Below are 19682 nucleotides of genomic sequence, written 5' to 3'. Positions count from 1 at the left end.
GGTCTCGACCTGACTCCAGTTCGTCGTCGTAACAGACCTGAGTGGGCAAATGCTCACATTCGCTGGCATTTGGCACGTTGGAGAGATGTTCTCTTCACGGATGAATCCCGGTTCACACTGTTCAGGGCAGATGGCAGACAGCGTGTGAGCCGTCGTGTGGGTGAGCGGTTTTCTGATGTCAATGTTGTGGATCGAGTGGCCCATGGTGGCGGTGGGGTTATGGTATGAGCAGGCGTCTGTTATGGACGAAGAACACAGGTGCATTTTATTGATGGCATTTTGAATGCACAGAGATACCGTGACGAGATCCTGAGGCCCATTGTTGTGCCATACATCCAAGAACATCACCTCATGTTGCAGCAGGATAATGCACGGCCCCATGTTGCAAGGATCTGTACACAATTCTTGGAAGCTGAAAATGTCCCAGTTCTTGCATGGCCGGCATACTCACCGGACATGTCACCCATTGAGCATGTTTGGGATGCTCTGGACCGGCGTATACGACAGCATGTACCAGTTCCTGCCAATATCCAGCAAGTTCGCACAGCCATTGAAGAGGAGTGGACCAACATTCCACAGGCCACAACTGACAACCTGATCAACTCTATGCGAAGGAGATGTGTTGCACTCCATGAGGCAAATGGTGGTCACACCAGATACTGACTGTTATCCCCCCCAAATAAAACAAAACTGCACCTTTCAGAGTGGCCTTTTATTGTGGGCAGTCTAAGGCACACCTGTGCACTAATCATGGTGTCTAATCAGCATCTTGATATGGCACACCTGTGAGGTGGGATGGATTATCTCAGCAAAGGAGAAGTGCTCACTATCACAGATTTAGACTGGTTTGTGAACAATATTTGAGGGAAATGGTGATATTGTGTATGTGGAAAAAGTTTTAGATCTTTGAGTTCATCTCATACAAAATGGGAGCAAAACCAAAAGTGTTGCGTTTATATTTTTGTTGAGTGTACATTGCTCTGTGAGCGAACACAGCATAAAATCAGCAACACAGCTTTCAGAGTATGTAATTATTATTATTATTCAATCTTACTGACAGTTTTTTTTTTTGTTGTTGTTTTTTTTAAACTGAATATACCGCAGGTTACAAAGAGGCAGAGACAGACAAAAAAATAAGTCCCTTCAGCTGCTCCCTTGTTTTCACTTGGGGTCACCACAGCAGATCCAAGGCAGATTGTCATGTTGCTTTGGCAGACGTTTTACACTGGATACCTTCCCTGATGCAACTCCATAATACATGGAGAAATGGGGCAGGGGTGGGGTTTGAACCAGGAACCTTCTGCACTGAAACCAAGCGCACCGATTGCAGAATATAACAATTTGATTTGAAAGCTATATTAAAGCCATGTTACACTTGTAAACAAAAAGCAACCCAGCTTGACTGTGTGTACTGGTTTAATCATGAAGTGGACGGTACCTGGACATGGCTGGAGTGACTTTCAGGCAGCTACAAGTCAGATGTTACGTAATAATTATGGATAAAAATGGCTGCGAAGCTGTGATGCATTTTTCAGATGCACTCTGGTTTATTTTACTTTTCTAAGCTCTATTAGGGCCCATACAAGTTAACGAGTTGGAAGAAATGGTTTATAATCTGGTCTATCATTTTTTTTAAAGATGGTGTCAATTGGAATGAGATATGCCCTTTAAGATGCAGGCTCCGAAAAAAAAATAGGATTACCATTTCCAAATCATTTTGTTGTGTTGCCAAAGGCCAATTCTATGGGAATTAAATTACAAAGACTGTAAAATCTGGCCATATTTTAACAATTTCTCTAACTGTAATTCCATTGCAGTAGAATTACTCAAAACGGCCTCTCTCCACCCTGACTTCCGAGTAGTTACAATTAACAATTCTTCTGGTCATTATGCTCTGGCTATGTGATGCGTTATCTCTCAGTGCAAGTACAACTGAATTCCAGCATCTTGACTATGACACGAGTACGATTTATCTAAACCATCAAAGCATGTCGATTAAATCTGATTTATCACAAACATTTCTATTTCTATTATTGCATCCAGTCTTGACACAAGCAATCTGATTCGGTATAGATGGATACAAAATTTGTTTTTGGCTGCCTGGCAGAGAGCATATCATTTTAAGTCAGCAGCTTTACAGAGAGCAAGAAAGAGGCCACAAGGATTAGATGTAAAAAAGTAAATAAATTGCCTGATTGCTAATTATTATCCTGGGAAATGCCTCTAATAGTGTGGTCATACAGCTCAGTGATGTGCAGTGTCTAAACACAAACAACGGGTCCACTGTATCTCAGCCACACTGGGACTCTTTCTCCTTTCTCCATACAAAAAAAAAACCCTCCCGAGAGAGACAGGCTACCTCAGGTCAACGCTATGAGAGGAAAGAGCATAATGGTGGCTGGATTCATGCAAGTTCATCAAGATGCCATCACTACCTCCCAATAAGGTGTTTCATTAAAGCCAAAAATAGCAGTTCTGCACAGTATATCAGGGTTAAGTGTTGCTTGATAATACAGCAGCTAAGTTGAAGATAACAAAAAAGGTAAAATTAGCACACCTTGAATATGTTTGACCAGAATTATTTTCCTTCATGCACATCTGCACAGTGTGCTACCACCACTGTGAAATTTCCTTGAAATCCAGAAAGTGGTTTCGGAGGCATTGTGTTGACAATACCAATATCAAAGATGCATCAATACACACAAGTCCAATTATCTCTGATGGAAACTCGATGATTGATCGGTTTAGGATAAATGAAACCAGATTCTCTTAATCTGTGTGTTTCCCCTCTTGCCTCTCATATCTCAGATGTGCTCTGTCTTCGGAGTGAGCAGGCACGCAGTGCCGTGTCTGCATTCAGCACAGAGCACAATGCATGCTTTAAAAGTATATTATCACACTGCTTCGCATGAAATACCCAGCACATCTATCACATACACATCCTCAGCAGCGCGTGTCAGTCTTGCCAATTCATAACGCAGTACTAATGCAAAAATAAGCAGTGCAAATCTCAGTAAAAGCTGAGGTGGGTCACTTTTCTCTCAGATCAGACAGAGGAAAGAATGCAATCAGGATGCTAACGTGAGGCTCGTTTAGACAGCAGGAACTTGGGCCATTTTAAGGTGCATGGCATCTTGTATACTGTACAAGACTAAACATGAAATAACTCCTCTGATAATTTCAGTCTTCACAGAGCTTAAACACGACACACCAGTGCACAATATGAAAATCTGGATAGCTATCATATTGCTAGGGGTACAAACAATCATCATTTTGACAGTGATTAATCTGCTGATTTGTTTTAATTAATAAATTAATGTGCCAATTATTTTTTGATTAATCTATTGATTAATTTCCAGTCAATTAATCCTTTGGTCAACAATTCATAAACATAGCTGCTACCACTATCTTTAAACCTTATACTGAAACACTTTCTCATAGTTGAAATAAAAAAAATAAAAAAAAAGATATAAAGTGCCTAAAATTAAAAAGGCATCTATGGGAGTGGGGAAGGAGGGGATACAGAAAAAAAATTAAATTCTTGCACAGTGTTACCTCATCCTGACAAATGGAAAGAAAGAAAAGAAAATCTGACATTTATAAGCAATCTATGAATGAAGCTACACAATGATTCTCCCAACTTGCAATATGCAGCCTGATCTGAGCAATTCCAGTAACGACTTTTGTTTTTGTAGCACTGCTACGTGTATTTGCACTTCATTTTAAATCTGCTGATTATAATCAATCATCTTAACCTGCCTTTTTAGTGTTGATTTGCATCGCAAACAACATAGGGGTGAAGGGGATCGTTTTTTTTTTTTTATAGATGCATCAAGATGCAGAAATGGGATGATTCTGAATCAATTCACAAGTGACAAAAAAAAAAAAAAAAAAAAATCACTCACTCGTGTGGAATGGGTGAAGCTTTTGAAAATTCAAGCTAAAAATTGGCCATTCTAGGGGTACCCAAAGGGGAAAAGCCAGGTACGACAGCCTTAAGTCCCTTCATCATGTCCAGAAGGCTGGGGAAGTTTGTTGAGTGGGGGCAATCTCATTCTAGGTTAGCCAGTACATGGTCCTCAGTGAGGCAGTCGGAGTCCATGGACATTTTTAAGTCAAGACTTAAAACCTATTTTTATTCTCTTTCTTATGAGTAGTTTTTATTTTATGTTTTATTGTTTTACTTCTGTTTTTAATTAGGTATTTGAATTTTTTATTTTTATTTATTTATTTTAATTTTTTTATGTTGAACTGTTCTGTGTGAGCCACCTTGAGACGGCTTTTGTTGTAATTTGGCACTTTATAAGCTGATTAAATTGAAATTGAACAACATTTTATTGAGTCTTAAAGTAAATAAATATGAAATTGGTTACTGGATCCTTAAACTCTGGACATAATAAACTCTACAAGGTGGATCCTTGATCTCTGGACATAAACAGAAATAAAATCTGTAGTTTTTGTCAAAAGCATTTCCTTTCAGACATTATTATTGGCATGAATGTCTTTCCATACCTATGAGCTGCGCTCTTGCAGCCGAGCTGCAGGTCAGGTTTACAAAGAATGCAGGACGTCTCATTTTGGGAGGAAAAAACGTTTTAGTCGATTGTAGTTTATTGTCTGTATTGCAACATTTGTAAGAGGTGTCATTTTATTTAAAGCAGCAATTGCTTTTGAAGTTTGAAGTTTTCCGAGCGGACTCTGTCTCAGCAGAGAGCCACGCCAACGGAACAGAGGACAACTCTCGTTTCTCGACTGCAACAAGATAAGAGTCCCAGTTAGCGACTTTAATACACACAAAAGTGACTCATGATATTTTAATGGCTTTCAGATGGGTTAAGAAGCAGACTTACCGCTTCTGAAGAGCAGCGAATCAAAGAGCCACAAGCCAATGAATTGAAACATTGCTTCGATTCACGCTTCAAACTGGAGTCGTGCTGCAGAAACGGTTGATTATAGACGCTGTATTGAAAATAAGCGCAACGGTCCAAAATAAGCGGAACAATCCAAAATTATAGCGGAACGGGCCGTAACGCAAGTTTACACTAGCTAGAACCCTGAAATGTTAAGAGTGGGTAGGAAAACAGATGCTTGTTACAGTTAATGAGCACTTTTCACATTCCTTATGTTATACTGTATTTATACTTCCACCTTAGTTTTTTTTTTTGAGCCAGTAATGTGTTTTTTATACAAGTAAATCTGCCATACAGCTGTGTTATAGCCACTGGACACAAGGGTGCTTGATCTTTACATCTCAGCACCCTCCGCAAGATAGAATGGACTGTGGGACATCACCCACTAGTTTCCTATAGAGACCCGGAAGAGTCAAAATGAAGCCAGTGTCTGGGCTGTTTTCTGTACGACACCATGTTCACAGCAACACATCTCATTATTGCAAAAAGGGGTGGAGCGTGGGTGGCTTTACGTCTGACAAAAGATGTCGGAACACGCCCCTCTCGTAGAGTTCGGCCCACGTAACCTGGATTCTGGTGTTTATTAAATCACATTTTTTGGGACTGCGCAGTGTTCTCCTAATAGTTTACTTTATTGTGGACATTAAAAATTATGAACCACATATTTTCTCAGTAATCATAATTACTTGGAGCTAACAGATGAAGCTACCAACAGCTGCTAAAAGTGATAACACCATTAGCATACAACATTAAGCCACTGAGTTTCACTAAGTGCGTCTACTACAGAGATGTCTGATCTGTTAGGACGTTTTACCACAGACCAAGCCATATTCTTCCAGGTGTTTGTAATAAAATACTACAAACAAGTAGACACAGTCTCCCCAACCAGTCGCACTGAGCGGACTTGGAGCTAAAGACAAGATGTGGAGACCCTCTGCTCAGCAGTTCCCAGCTGTCACAAAGTGACCACACCCCCAATTATACAGAAACTAAGATGGTAGAAAAAAAATAATAAGCCCCTGTACAATTGTCATGGAGGTGTAAACTGCTGAAAGAGACCAAAACTGGTGTTTGTACCAGGCTGTAAACATGTTTATTTCTGCTCTAAAGTTGGACATTTTAACACTGAGTCCTATGGAAAAATGCTATTTTGGAGCCAGCCCCAAGTGGCCAGTCAAGCTACTACACTTGTGCATCATCCTCATTTATAGAAGGCTCAGGTTGCCACTTGCTCTGTTCCAAATCCAGGGAAAACAGTCTGTGGAGCACCTGCTGAGCTGCAAGACGAAAGACAAAAATCCCATTTCTGGAATATGACACAACAAGAAGCACCTCGCGACAAGTTCTGGTTACAACTGAAGACAGTACATCAAAAATCTAAAAATAAACAACAACAACACAGTTACATGACAGAGAGCTTGTTGTACCTGTAAAGAAAATCTCATCTTAAATCTTTACTCTCTGCAAGCATGCTGAAGGCTCAGCTGATGGCTGACTGATATTCTGTTTCATAACAAGCTAAGAAATAAATCCAAATTAGATTATTTGTCAAGTGACTGGGGGCTGTCATTTAAATTTGATCACCTAAAATTCATTTCCACCACTACTTTCATTTTAACATGCATTGGGGCGCATAATATTAGAGCATACTGTGTGCACAGTTCAGTCATGCTCAACCAAAAGTGCAATTAAAAGGAAATTAGTGTGTACAAGATGAGATGTTCTGTGCCATGTCTTCTGTTTTGAGTTTCTGCAAATAAGCAGTGTAAAAGTTTTACCATTATCACAAAGCACACCGCTGTTTTAATTATTCCTGTAAAATTACTGAAGTGGTAGTAATCCAAACCAGAGTCAGTGCACATGAGTCCATATTTAGACAGGTGCTGAAAGAAGGAGAGCAGGTCCTTAATCCAAAATTTGCTCCTGGTGCACTGTTTAGTGCCTTGCATGGCACTATGCTGACACCCATATGCGAGTGTGTATGGACGACTATAAAACACTTTAAGCATCTGCATAGGATGGAAAACCGCTGTAGAAATACATTCCATTTATGAAGTGCCCTTAAAAGTTTAGACTTCATCGCTGCTGATGCTAAAAGGAAACCAAGTGCACCTATTAAAAACTCTGGACACATTGTGGTCTTTTCTAAGCTTTTGCCTGGGCCCATAAAGGTCATGTTCAAGTTTTGCTATTTAACCTATTTGCACAATACATGATTCAGTAGTTTCTGTTGTGGTGTCTCATGATATTACTCATTAACTGTAACACAACAAAGATGGTTCATTAAGCTGAATGATCTATCAAAAGAAACGTGGGTTGAATACAAAAAGGAGCACTATGCAACACTATATAAAAGATATAGCACCAGGTTACACATCAGTACTGAGAGTTACAGTGCATCCAGAAAGTATTCACAGTGCTTCAATTTTTCCACATTCATTTATTTTACAGCCTTATTACAAAATGGAGTAAACTCATTTTACCCCTCAAAATTCTACTCACAACATCCCATAACAACAACATGAAAAGTTGTTTTTATTATTATTGCAAATTTATTTTAAAAAAATAAATAAAAAATAACAAATCACATGTACATAACTATTCAGAACCTTTGCTCAATCCTATGTTGATGCACCTTTGGAAGCCACAGGTCTTCTTGAATATGATGCCACAAGCTTGGCGCACCTATCTTTGGGCAGTTTTGCCCATTCCTCTTTGCAGCACCTCCCAAGCTCCATCATCCAGGATGTCTCTGTACATTGCTGCATTCATCTTTCCCTCAATCCTGACTAGTCTCAGAGTTGGTTCCAAACTTCTTACATTTACGAATGATGCAGGCCGCTGTGCTCATTGGGACCATCAAAGCAGCAGAAATGTTTCTCTACCCTTACCCTTGTGCCTCAAGACAATCCTGTCTCGAAGGTCCTTTGACTTCATGCTTAGTTTGTGCTCTGATTTGCACTATCATGTCTAATCAACTGAATTTACCCCAGGTGGACTCCAATTAAGCTGCAGAAACATCTCAAGGGTGATCAGTGAAAACAGAATGTTCCTGAGCTCAAGTCTGAGCTTCATGGCAAAGGCTATGAATACTTATGTACATGTAATTTCTTAGTTTATTTTTTAATACATTTGCAAAAAATCTAAAAAACTTTCACATTATCATTATAGGGTTTTGCATATAGAATTTTGAGGAAAAAATGAATTCCATCTATTGTGGAATAAGACTGTAACATAATAAAAGGCAGAAAAAGTGAAGCGCTGTGAATACTTTACAGACGTACTGTAACATCACACAACACAAAACAAAGAGGCTTTGATGAATGTTTCAAAGATCCTCATATTTTCAACCACTGTGCCTTCACAAGTGTTTCAAAACATCCGGCAAGAGTAATTATTACTAAAATGCTTTTATGCTGGGAAAGTAATACAAATGCTAGTGGGTAGGACACCGAAGGTAGTTAGGTAATCACTGATTAACATTTTAAGTTCAAGGTCTTTGTTTATATACAGAAGGAATGTAGTACAGACTGTATTGTACAAGGCTGAAAGGACAAACGTGGGAAGACATGAAGAAATCAAAATGAAAGGCAGAAACAGATACGACACAATACACTTGTCAGTTTCTATGCTTTGCTTTCTGCATTTCATTATATCAAAGGCCCAGAAAAATTCAGATTTTTACCTCAACTCTACATGATTTACATAAAAAGTTAATGAAGACAACATCATATACTGTAATTAGCACCTTTCGAATGTAACTCTAGCCCAATGTCCATCTTGACTAAACAAGGAGCAATGTGAGAGAGTACCATGCAATTACTACACCACTACTTGGGGAGTTCAAAAATAATACAGCAATCTGGATTAGTGCAGCAATTAGTACAGTCAATGCAAAGTGAAAATATTAATCCAAAATCATCATGCATTTATTGTGAAATTCCCATAGCAATTCAATGTCACCATTTCTGTCCATGCACACCTATTTCCTCAACATTCTAGCTGTGGTAGCAGCCTTACACCATGCAGATAATGGGCACATGGTACAGGGGTCGAAATACATTTTTAAAACTTACTTGCACTGGTGCTAGTAACAAAAAAATTACTTACACCAAAAAAAAAAAAAAAGTTACTTGCACAACCAAACGTCAGCCTTACATCAACCTTAAAACTCCTCCTCTGATGTGTCAGACTCTTCCTCTCTGTGGAGAATTTGAGGGGAGATCAGTAGCAGCGGCAGATAGTTTTTTTTTTCACGTACGCACGCGAATAAATCGTCCGTGAAGATTATTTTATTTATTAACTACACAGATGTATAATAAAACAGAGTTTGAGGGGAGAGAGAGCGAGGAACTATGGAGCCCTGGAAGTGTCATCGCAAAATGTTTTGCATGTGGAGAGAATGTGTGCACGTTTTATTATATTGTGCGCTCATTTTGTTATATTGTGCGCAAGTTTTATTATATTGTGCACACGTTTTAAGTATCGTTTGAGTAAAACAAGGGCACGATCTACTTAAACATGGCCTCAATTTCTAAAACGTGCACTCAATTATTCAACATTGTCTTGACACATAAATGTTGACTATTAGTCAACAAACCAGCAGACAGTGTAATACATTTCCCTATTAGAAATAGATCTGGTCAGGGTATACCATGGTTTGGGCGCACAAGGACATATAGAGAACTCCAGCTGCCCAGCAGGGCATCATCTGGACTTCAAGCACATTAAAAAGGACGCTGAGGGTGAAGCGTCTCCCCCTCATGAGTATGACAGTTTAGCTTATATTATGGAGTTCATTTTGAACGAAAGGAAAACGTGCACTCGTTTTATTAATTTGAGGGCTCAATTAAAGGAAAACGTGCATACAAATTATCATGGCCAGGAAAACGTGCGCACGTTTTATTCATTTGAGAGCACGTTTTATTAACTCATGGGCTCAATTAAAGGAAAATGTGTGCACAAATTATCATGGCCAGAAAAAAATATGACTTTAAGTGACCTCTCCTGGGTTCCGTAAGGAACCGCAGCAGCAGCCAGGTTTTTTTTTCACGTGCGCGCGCTAACTAATCGTCCATGAAGATAATTTTATTAACTACACAGATGTATAATAAAAGAAATGGTGACTGGTTTATAACACAATGATGACAGAGTTTGAGTTTTTTTTTTTTTTTTTGTTTACATGTGCGCTCACAAACGGTACAGGAGGTCAAACTGGAGCTCCTGCAGCTCATAATGAAAATCCCCGAATTGGGAACATCTCATGAGGATGTTGTGAACCCAGGGACGGCGCCGCTGGCGACATTTGTCAGCTTTCCACAACAAATGGAGCACAGCAACTCGCTCCGTGTGCGAGAGTCATAAAATGCAGGGAAGACGAAGACAACAAACTGGAAATTGTTTTTTTTTTTCTTATTTATTCATTCTACTGGTGCTTATAGTTGATAAAACTTGGATAAAGTTACTTCCACCAGTGCTAGTGCAGTATAAAATTACATGCACCGCTCGAATAATATGTGCACAAACTAGCACATGCACGTACTAATTCGACCCCTGTGGTATCACCTCACATCAATCACAGACCCCTGATTTTAACTGGACTGTGGAAGACTTTGTGATATCAGTAAATACCACATCACTGACCAAAGAATCGTGACCACTTGTGAGGCAAATGGGAGAGCGGTAGTTATGTGAGATGGAAATGAGATCAATCACTAACACAAAAATACTGGATGCAGACTGCATGACAGAAAATGCTCTTTCCTAAAAAGTGACACTCACCTGGCTCCAATGATGTCCTTCTTAGCAAGGTCGATTCCTGCAATGACCTTAACCCGCAGCACTCTCGTTTCATGCTGGAAAGGAAAATGATGGATTCAGACATTTGATCAAACCCATTTGAAAAACAATCGCATGGTACCTTTAACCCCAACTTAAAAACAAACATGTTTAACCACTTTAGGACCCATTCTGAATGTGTTACTTTATCAGACCATTTCATCTACAAATGGCTATAATTTTTAAAGCTTTACTTGGCTGATACCAATGCTTCCCAATTTAATCCTGCATCCTTAATACAGATACAGAGCTAACATGAACACTTGATAAGATAAGAAAGAATCACACTTGGTCACAATCTGAATTATGAAAAGTACTAGAGAACAGATAAAGGGAAAGGTACATGATCAAGAGCCTGCTCTACGTTAGCTTTGGCCACAGCTGGTTAGGGGTTGAAACATTACTGAATGATTATCATATATGGACAGTATGTAAACAGCTTTGCAGAATGTAGTCAATAAATTATCTTGGAAACTTTACTTACAGTTAGTCCCTTTGTTTTTTTAATCAATATGACGATGCAATATGATAAACACACACAAAAACGGGTTGCCATAAAAACAGACCTTGCATTCCTCCTGCCTAATAAAATGATGTGCATATACACACACAATAATGAACCAGTTACTAGGGATGTCCCGATCCGATCACGTGATCGGAAATCGGGCCCAATCACGTGGTTTCAGACTTGATCGAAATCGGACACTGCATCCCGATCAGGAATCCAATATAGATTTTATCCTCATTATTTTGATCAGCGCGATTTCAGGCTCATTATTGCAGATTAATGGGCCTGTCACGCGTCGGAAGCGTCAGAGGCGTGAGACGTGTTGCTTTTTAGAGGCGTCAGAAGCATCGCTTTAACTCAGCTTTTGACGTGATGCTTCTGACGGGAGCACGCATTGCCGCTTGTTGGCAGGCTGACGCGGTCAAAGTTCAACCCAATCTTTTTTTTTTTTTTTTTTTTTTTAATTGAACAAAAGAAAAAACATAAGTTCAACCGGACAGCGGTGGGGGGAGTTACGCGCGCAAAGTTTCTTTCGCAGAACTGCTGTTGGTGTGTTTACGTGCTCAGCCTGATGCCTCGGTGGAATGACAAGAGGATGATGGACACATTACCACCGAAACTCTTGCTCAGTCATCCTTCCGTGCGCAGCAGGACCCGGTGCTGACCAAGTCCTCAGGATGACGATCTGTCATCTGATTAACAAAAAGAAAAAAACAAATTGTCCTGTGATCGTTTGTCTGCAAAACAGAGCGAGAGATGGTGTGTGCACAAGCAACGTGCACACTCATCACATTTAAGTCTTAAAGCGCTTCCGTCTTCATTCATGTTCAATGCGCTGCTCTGAACTTGTTGAACACTGATAAAGCATCAGAGGGGTACACTGAGGACTGTCAGGACGCAAATGTAAGTTTTTTTTCCCCTTTTACTTTTCAAGTTGACTTTTGAACTTTCGACACTCTGAGCTGTGACGTAGCTTCGCGCTGTCCAATAGGAACGACGCGTCGGGCCAAAACACGGAAGACTAGTGGCAGAAACCACTGATCTGTACAAATGGTAAATGCACTGCATTCATAAAGCGCTTTTCCATCTGCATCAGACGCTCAAAACGCTTTACAATTATGCCTCACATTCACCCCGATGTCAGGGTGCTGCCATACAAGGCGCTCACTACACACCGGGAGCAATAGGGGATTAAAGACCTTGCCCAAGGGCCCTTAGTGATTTTCCAGTCAGGTGGGGATTTGAACCACAGATCAGTGCAGAAACCCCGTCTTAAGAAAAATCCTTGGAAATGTTTTTTGTTGTTGTTGTTTGTTACCTCAAAATTTCTGATTACTGTTTAAAAAAAGTTTAGAACACGTAATTAAAATAGCTAAATCAATAAATGGTTCTTTAGAAACCTTTCATCTATAAATTAAAACCACCTGTTATTTCAGATTAGATCATTTCTTGTTCAACATACGGAACCTTGGATATTTATTTTTAGACAAATAAAATAACATGGAAATTTGTACATTTTTTTAAGTCTGGTAGATTATTACTTGATTGTTCAAGCTACCTCAAGGAGAAGTGCACTGTTTAAGTGATAAATAATAAAATAAGGTGATTAAAATGAAATTATTATATATTTAGCATTTGTTCATTCATTTTTTTTAAAGTATCGGATCGGGACTCGTATCGGCAGATACTCAAAATCAGATGACTCGGAATCGGATCAGGGCCAAAAAAAAAAAAAACCTGATAGGGACATCCCTACCAATTACCTTATTTAACAATTGGTCAATTTAGTGAACGCCATCCATTTCTGAGAAAATCCCTGATTTTGGAAGAACGAAGGTCTAGAACAGGGGTATTCAACTCCAGTCCTCAAGGGCCAGTGTCCTGCACCTTTCAGATGTGTCCTTGGTCCAACACACCTGAATCAAATGGCTGAATTACCTCCTCAGTATGCAGTCACGTTCTCGAGTGCTGCTAATGATCTCATAAATTGACTCAGGTGTGTTGAAGCAGAGACACATCTAAAATGTGTAGGACAAAGGCCCTCAAGGACTGGAGTTGAAGAGCCCTAGTCTAGAATGATGAACTCACAGCTAGAAATCTAAATTAACATAAATATAGAATATAATAAAAATATATAATATAAATTCTCCTCCACTGCCGTGAGAAATGGCAGTGGAGAAGAGAGAAATCATAGCTATTGTTAATAAATGTAAAAACAAAAAAGGCCCACTGACTGTGACGCCGTAGATATGACAACAGTTAAGAGAGTTATTGGTGCAATTGTTAAACCACTGACTCACATCTAACCTGTCATTCCAAACTGGTAGATTTCTAAGGAAAATGCAAATTGCAAAACTCATACCACTATATAAAACTGGGGACAGACACCAATTCACATATTACAGGCCTGTTTCTTTACAAAATTTTCCAAAATTTTAGAAAAAGTCTTTGTTGACAGACTGGATAAAAACATTGATAAACAAACTACTGGGTGGATGGAAACTGGCTGGACTGATCTCTAATGAGACAATAAGCAAAAATGTGTCACGATTGCTCTTACAGATCCATCCAACCAGTCTCACTCATGGTAGGGATTGCAAATGCCTTTATGTTGTTTTTTTTTTACAAATGAAAAAGCGATAGAGATACTGTATATTTACAAATACACATTTATTTGTAAAAACCAACACAGCAGTTACAAATCAGAAATTTGTGTTTGTGGGTTGCAAAACATGTGCAAATCAAGGAATATCAGCAAATCACCATCTGTGCATTTGCAGGTATTAATGAGACAGATTTAACTCCATAGCAGTGCAAGTTAAATAGATGATGTGAATGCGGAAAGAATAAAGGAAATTAAATTTCTGGGTGTGATGACTGATCACAAAATCTGATGGAAACCTCATTAAATATGTTCAGACAAAACTATCCAGAAGCATCTCAATTATTAATAGGCTAAAGCAAAACACTTTCTGAATTGTAAAGCATTAGACATTCTGTATTGTTCCCTGATTCTACCATATCTAAATTACTGTGCAGAAGCTTGGTGTAACACCAACAACATTTCACTCCGACCATTATGCATGCTCCAGAAAAAAAGCCATCAGGATGCAGCATAAGGCGGGTTATTATGATAACACTAATTCATTGTTCGTCAAATCCTGCCTGCTAAAATTGCCAGATCTGGCAGAATTTCAAACTGCTCGGTTCATGTATAAAGCTAGAAACAAACAGCTACTGATAACTTACAGAAACTCCTGGTTAAGAGAGGGTGGGTATAAATACAGGGAAAACCTAAATTTCAAAATCTTAAGTGTTCGAACAACCATGACAAGAATGCGCATTTCAGTCAGTGGTGTGAAGTTCTGGAACAAACTCAGCAAAGAGCAGAAACAATGTCCAAGCATGAGTTTAAGAAAATACGCAAACTGGTTATTATTAAATTAATAGGTACAGGGATGAGGAGGGGAGGTGCACAGTACAGATATACAAACAATGTGTCGGGTGTGCAATTGCGTGTTTGTCTATGGTGTATGAGGGTGAGAATGTGTACCTATGTAGGACTACCTCTGGAGGGAGTGTATTACAATACACCCATTTACTCAAAGAGGGTGTTGTGGGGCGAGACGTGCCTTCCACAACATCCTCTTTGCATCTGGATTCTCCCCTGGTTTGCTGTCCCTGAGCAGGAACAATCAGAAATTTGTGTATTTATGTGGAAAAGGCAATCTGATTAAGAGGTAAGAAGGTTTTTTTCAGCACATTTACATCATGCCATCCTCAGAAAACAATGTTAGGCATATTTTGGGTAAAAAAAAAAAAAAAAAGAAACGTTAGCATTTGTTGTTGTGTCGTGGGTCTGCAGCTGTGATTTTAGTTTAACCATAGCAAGGACACTCACAGAGTCACTCAGTACAGACTTTGAAAGAAAAGTTTAAAACTTTATTTTTAAAAACTGTTTGCTATGACACACAAACACACCACCTCACTCCACCTCCTGCAGACAGGACATAGAGAGATGAGAGGAACAGACACAGGGACTCGCTGCCAGGAGACAACAAAAACAAAACGGATGTTATTCTAAAAAATAGATTTTGAAAGTGGTAAATTTTATATCTTGCGCCCAGCCCTGATTTTCATCAGTGCGAATACTACCTTTCCTGCGAACCCAACTGACAGAAATCCGTCATAGTGACAGAGAACTTTAATTCCTGGGTTTATTAGGAATGGGCTTGCTATTTCTTGGCATCAATGTTATGTATTTACAGAAGAACAGATCGCCAAGGGGAAGGCTGCATGCTAGGAATAACACATTAAAACAGCATTTTGGCAAGGGGGCGCGCAGCCAAAACAAGGGGGCATGGCGCCCTTATTTCCCAATTTAGAAATACCCCTGTGTTCTACTTTCCAAAAATTAAAGACATTATTATGCTAAGTAAGGAGGCCATGGCTTGCTTTGGAGTCAGCGGCAAAAAAGACACTGATGTGCAGCCAATTCAACACAAAATCGAACCAGGTTTAACAAGTTCAAAAAAAAAAAAAAAAAAAACATTTTCTGTGTTTGAAACTAAAAGAGTGTCACAAGTATCCTGGGTGGGTGGGGGGTCATGTGCTAAGATCACTCCCATACCATGTTTGTATGTTCGCTGAGCATGCACAAAACACGGGACGTCTGTTCTGTACTGAGCTTTTCTGTGTGTGTACCAAATTTGGTTCTGGTCTTATCTATTAATGATACTGCTTCACTGGACAGTTAGCAGTACTTTATCCATCCAGACTGAGTTTAAATCAAATGAACAAGCGAGTTATTTTCAAAACTAGCTCTCAGTCCTTTCCACACACAGAAAGAGTAAACTCAGTACAGAACAAAACTTTCCATTATTCGCGCATGCGCAGATAGCAAATATACAAATCTGGTACAGGGGTCATCTCCGTAAGTGATACTGCTAACCATAATGCCAGTAATGTATAGAGATTAAATGACTAAAATGTAACTATATCATCGCATCTCTACAGCAGAGGATTGAGTCGCTTTTTGATGCCATAAAGTAGACTTTTATATTTCCAATGTCAGTAGCAGATATCCCAGTGACGTCTTGTGTCCACCCCTTTTCAGTACCTAAACTGGCCATTTCTTAGTTCTTCGGCACTGTATACAGTGGAATTTTCAGGCTCAGAGTCAATCTCTCTCTGTGTGAATCGAGAAACATCCCCTCCACAGGTAGCAATTGCACAATTCTACATAAGAAGCACCTTCAATGGCTTAAATCTGATGTGATGAAGTCAGCTCTTAGCTTTTTCACTCAAAGCGCCGGCCAGTAACTACTGTGTGCGCAAGGCATTATGGGAAGTTGCGAAATCGACAACCGCATATGCTTTAATGAGACCACGCCCCAGTTTTCCAATAAGATCCCAGATGGATATCAGACATTTGCCATCCATTCCAGGCATCTCAATAATGTGCAGTCTGACTATTTCTGACTGCAGCAGTAATGCTGGCTAATGTGATTGGTGCAAACTGCCTGTCACGATAATGGTGGGGCAGCTGCTTTTCGAGCAAAATATGATTTCACCCAGCAAACTCAAACAAAGCAAGAAAAATAACAGACGGCACACTGAGTTACACCACTGTTACTGTTGGTGAGGGTTTGTTAGCTCGGCTAACGGTAACATTAGCTGCCAGAGAAAGCACCTCGTCATGTCTGCCGTCTCGCAATGAAGTTTTTGACGCCACTAAAGCTTACCTCATCTTCTGAAAGTCCGTATATTGGCTCGAAATTCGTAGCCATAAAGCCCCCGGTCCACTCTGTGCACACACACACAAAAAAAACAAGCCGTTTGGCAATGCTAGCTGGCTAGCCTTGAACAATAAAGTCCCACTTTTCGTCTCTGCTCGTGTGATGATAGCCAAATTTCACGGTGAGATCAAGTCCTTAAAAGTGCCTTTAATAAGCGTAATCCTCGCCAGTGCTGTCCGTCCACAACACCGTATGACAACGTTGGAAAACTGCTGCCGAAATGTTTGGGCTGAGACGGAAGGTTTTTGTCAACTCTGAAACCGAGTAACGTTTTTGCTACTCGACTTCCGCCTACGATGTCGACCAATCACAAGCCAAGTAATCGTGATTGGCAGCATATTTCACCAATCAAATCACTGAACTGGGTTCACATATTTGTTTTGGATTTCTGATTTACTGTTTTATATTTAACGTATTTTGACCGGAGAGTCGTTTGAACTATTGTTTAACTTGGCGCCGAAACGGTTATACTGTACCAATTTTTAGCCAAATTACGTACCTATAAGCTAATAAAAGTCAGCTGGTGTTTTTAAAAGAAACACTATAAAGTGTGCAGCCAGAAACCCTGCGCTGAATCTGAGATAATGTTTTTTTTAACATGGAAAAACACTTTGACATATGTCACAGAAGTCAGAAATGAGCTGGATTTATAGCAGAGGACATTCTACTCGAGGAAAGACTACCAACAAATAAACATCACAAAAGGTTTGAGCATGTTTTTGTCCTCCTTTTTCTTTTTTTTTTTGCCAAAGGTGTTTTGTAAGAAACCCTAAATCCCTTTAGAAAAAATGGTAACAAGGTTTTTTCCTATTTTATGGGCTACCAAGAATAAATTAAATACATTCTTGAACATTCTACTCCAATTTTTTTTTTTTCAATTTGCACTGACCGAACAAATGTTCGATTTTGATTTAATTTTTTTATTTTTATCTTTGAAGACAGGATGTTTGTCTTTACTGTATAATTTTCACAAATACTTGCCAAATTACTATATACATTTACATTTTAGTGATTTTAATTTTGTTGAGCACATAATATAAATTCAAACAAATAGCATGGGTACATCCATCAACAAAAACAGTAACAACATAGGTTTTTTGGACAGAAAAAATATAAATGAGGGGATAGGGGAGTTGGTCCATCCCAGCCAGCTTGTGTAGACAATAACTCAAAAATAATAAGTGCTATAATATTTTAACTCAGTTAAAAACTGCACATGATAAGAATGAATTGATTAATTTGTGGTGAACTGTGACGCACCAAATCAAAGAAAAAAAAAACCCTGCTTTGTTTTACCTGTGTAATATACCATAGAATTGACTGCCCCCTGCTGGAATGTTAGTGAATGCTGGATGAATTATGAAAATTTCGTACAGTTGTGGTACTTACATGCAGTTCATCTCAAACACTGAGCATGTCATGTACTCTTCAGTACACACCCCCCTTCACAACAGCATCACCTAGACGTTAAGCAAGCAACTGTGGCAAGACGTATGATGCCCACTGCGGGAAACATTATAGGGTGAAGTATGCATCACAACTGTTAAGCAAAACCAGAATTAAAGAGATAGAATGTGTGCCTGGGGATGGTGCAAAAACATTTCTTTAATACCGTAAAATAGTAATAGCTAACATGAAACACTTCTATGGAAATTTTTTGCAATCTTTGAAACAACCTTGTTTTGAACATAGAAAATTAAAGAACAGATAGAATGCAAGGCTGGGGATGGTATCAAATCTTTATGTTGGTACTACAGCAGTTTAGTGCTAGCTCACTCAAAACACTGCTCCAAAACATTTTGAAACCTTTTAAAAAGCCATGTTTTGAACATGGTTCCAGAGTCCAAATGACACAAAACCCATCACAATATGAGACAAAATACACAACCGAACAGAAAAGTAAAACCTTAATTAAAGATGGGATAGAACGTGTGACAGGGGATAGTGGTAAAATGTATGGTTGGTAATGCATATTAGTACAGACTCCAAACACTGCACCGAAACCTTTCCAAACCTGCATTGGTCTGAAGTCAACATTGAAAAGAACCTGCTGGCACCTACTGGACTGCTCAGGCATATGCATCAATATCAAATTATGAATGTAATATTTAAATTTTACAGTCAGTGCTGAGTTTGTACAACCCCTGGCAAAAATTATGGAATCACCGGCCTCGGAGGATGTTCATTCAGTTGTTTAATTTTGTAGGAAAAAAAAAAAAGATCACAGACATGACACAAAACTAAAATCATTTCAAATGGCAACTTTCTGGCTTTAAGAAACACTATAAGAAATCAGGAAAACAAAATTGTGGCAGTCAGTAACGGTTACTTTTTTAGACCAAGCAGAGGGAAAAAAATATGGACTCACTCAATTCTGAGGAAAAAATTATGGAATCACCCTGTAAATTTTCATCCCCAAAACTAACACCTGCATCAAATCAGATCTGCTCGTTAGTCTGCATCTAAAAAAGAGTGATCACACCTTGGAGAGCTGTTGCACCAAGTGGACTGACATGAATCATGGCTCCAACACGAGACATGTCAGTTGAAACAAAGGAGAGGATTATCAAACTCTTACAAGAGGGTAAATCATCATGCAATGTTGCAAAAGATGCTGGTTGTTCACCG

The 19682-nt window shown here is 39.2% G+C and overlaps 1 protein-coding gene across 3 annotated transcripts in view; it reads right to left on the bottom strand.

Annotated features, from left to right (window-relative positions):
- Window positions 1–17303, bottom strand: part of nedd4l (NEDD4 like E3 ubiquitin protein ligase) — a 103730-nt gene extending 86427 nt beyond the window's left edge. For 2 of the 3 annotated variants that reach the window (XM_034191470.1, XM_034191471.1), the window contains exons 1-2: window positions 17001–17303; window positions 10692–10765 (exon numbers count right to left, since the gene is read on the bottom strand). In XM_034191470.1, coding sequence (XP_034047361.1) covers window positions 10692–10765; window positions 17001–17045 — 119 coding nt within the window. In that variant the 5' untranslated portion in view covers window positions 17046–17303. The remainder of the gene's footprint in view (window positions 1–10691; window positions 10766–17000) is intronic. The other variant, XM_034191472.1, reaches the window with a different exon arrangement.
- Between the last annotated feature and the right edge of the window lie 2379 nt (window positions 17304–19682).

This window comes from Thalassophryne amazonica, chromosome 17 (genome assembly GCF_902500255.1).
Source record: "Thalassophryne amazonica chromosome 17, fThaAma1.1, whole genome shotgun sequence".
Taxonomy (NCBI): domain Eukaryota; kingdom Metazoa; phylum Chordata; class Actinopteri; order Batrachoidiformes; family Batrachoididae; genus Thalassophryne; species Thalassophryne amazonica.
Note: the sequence above shows the minus strand (reverse complement) of the source record. Positions and strands in the feature narration are given on the sequence as shown.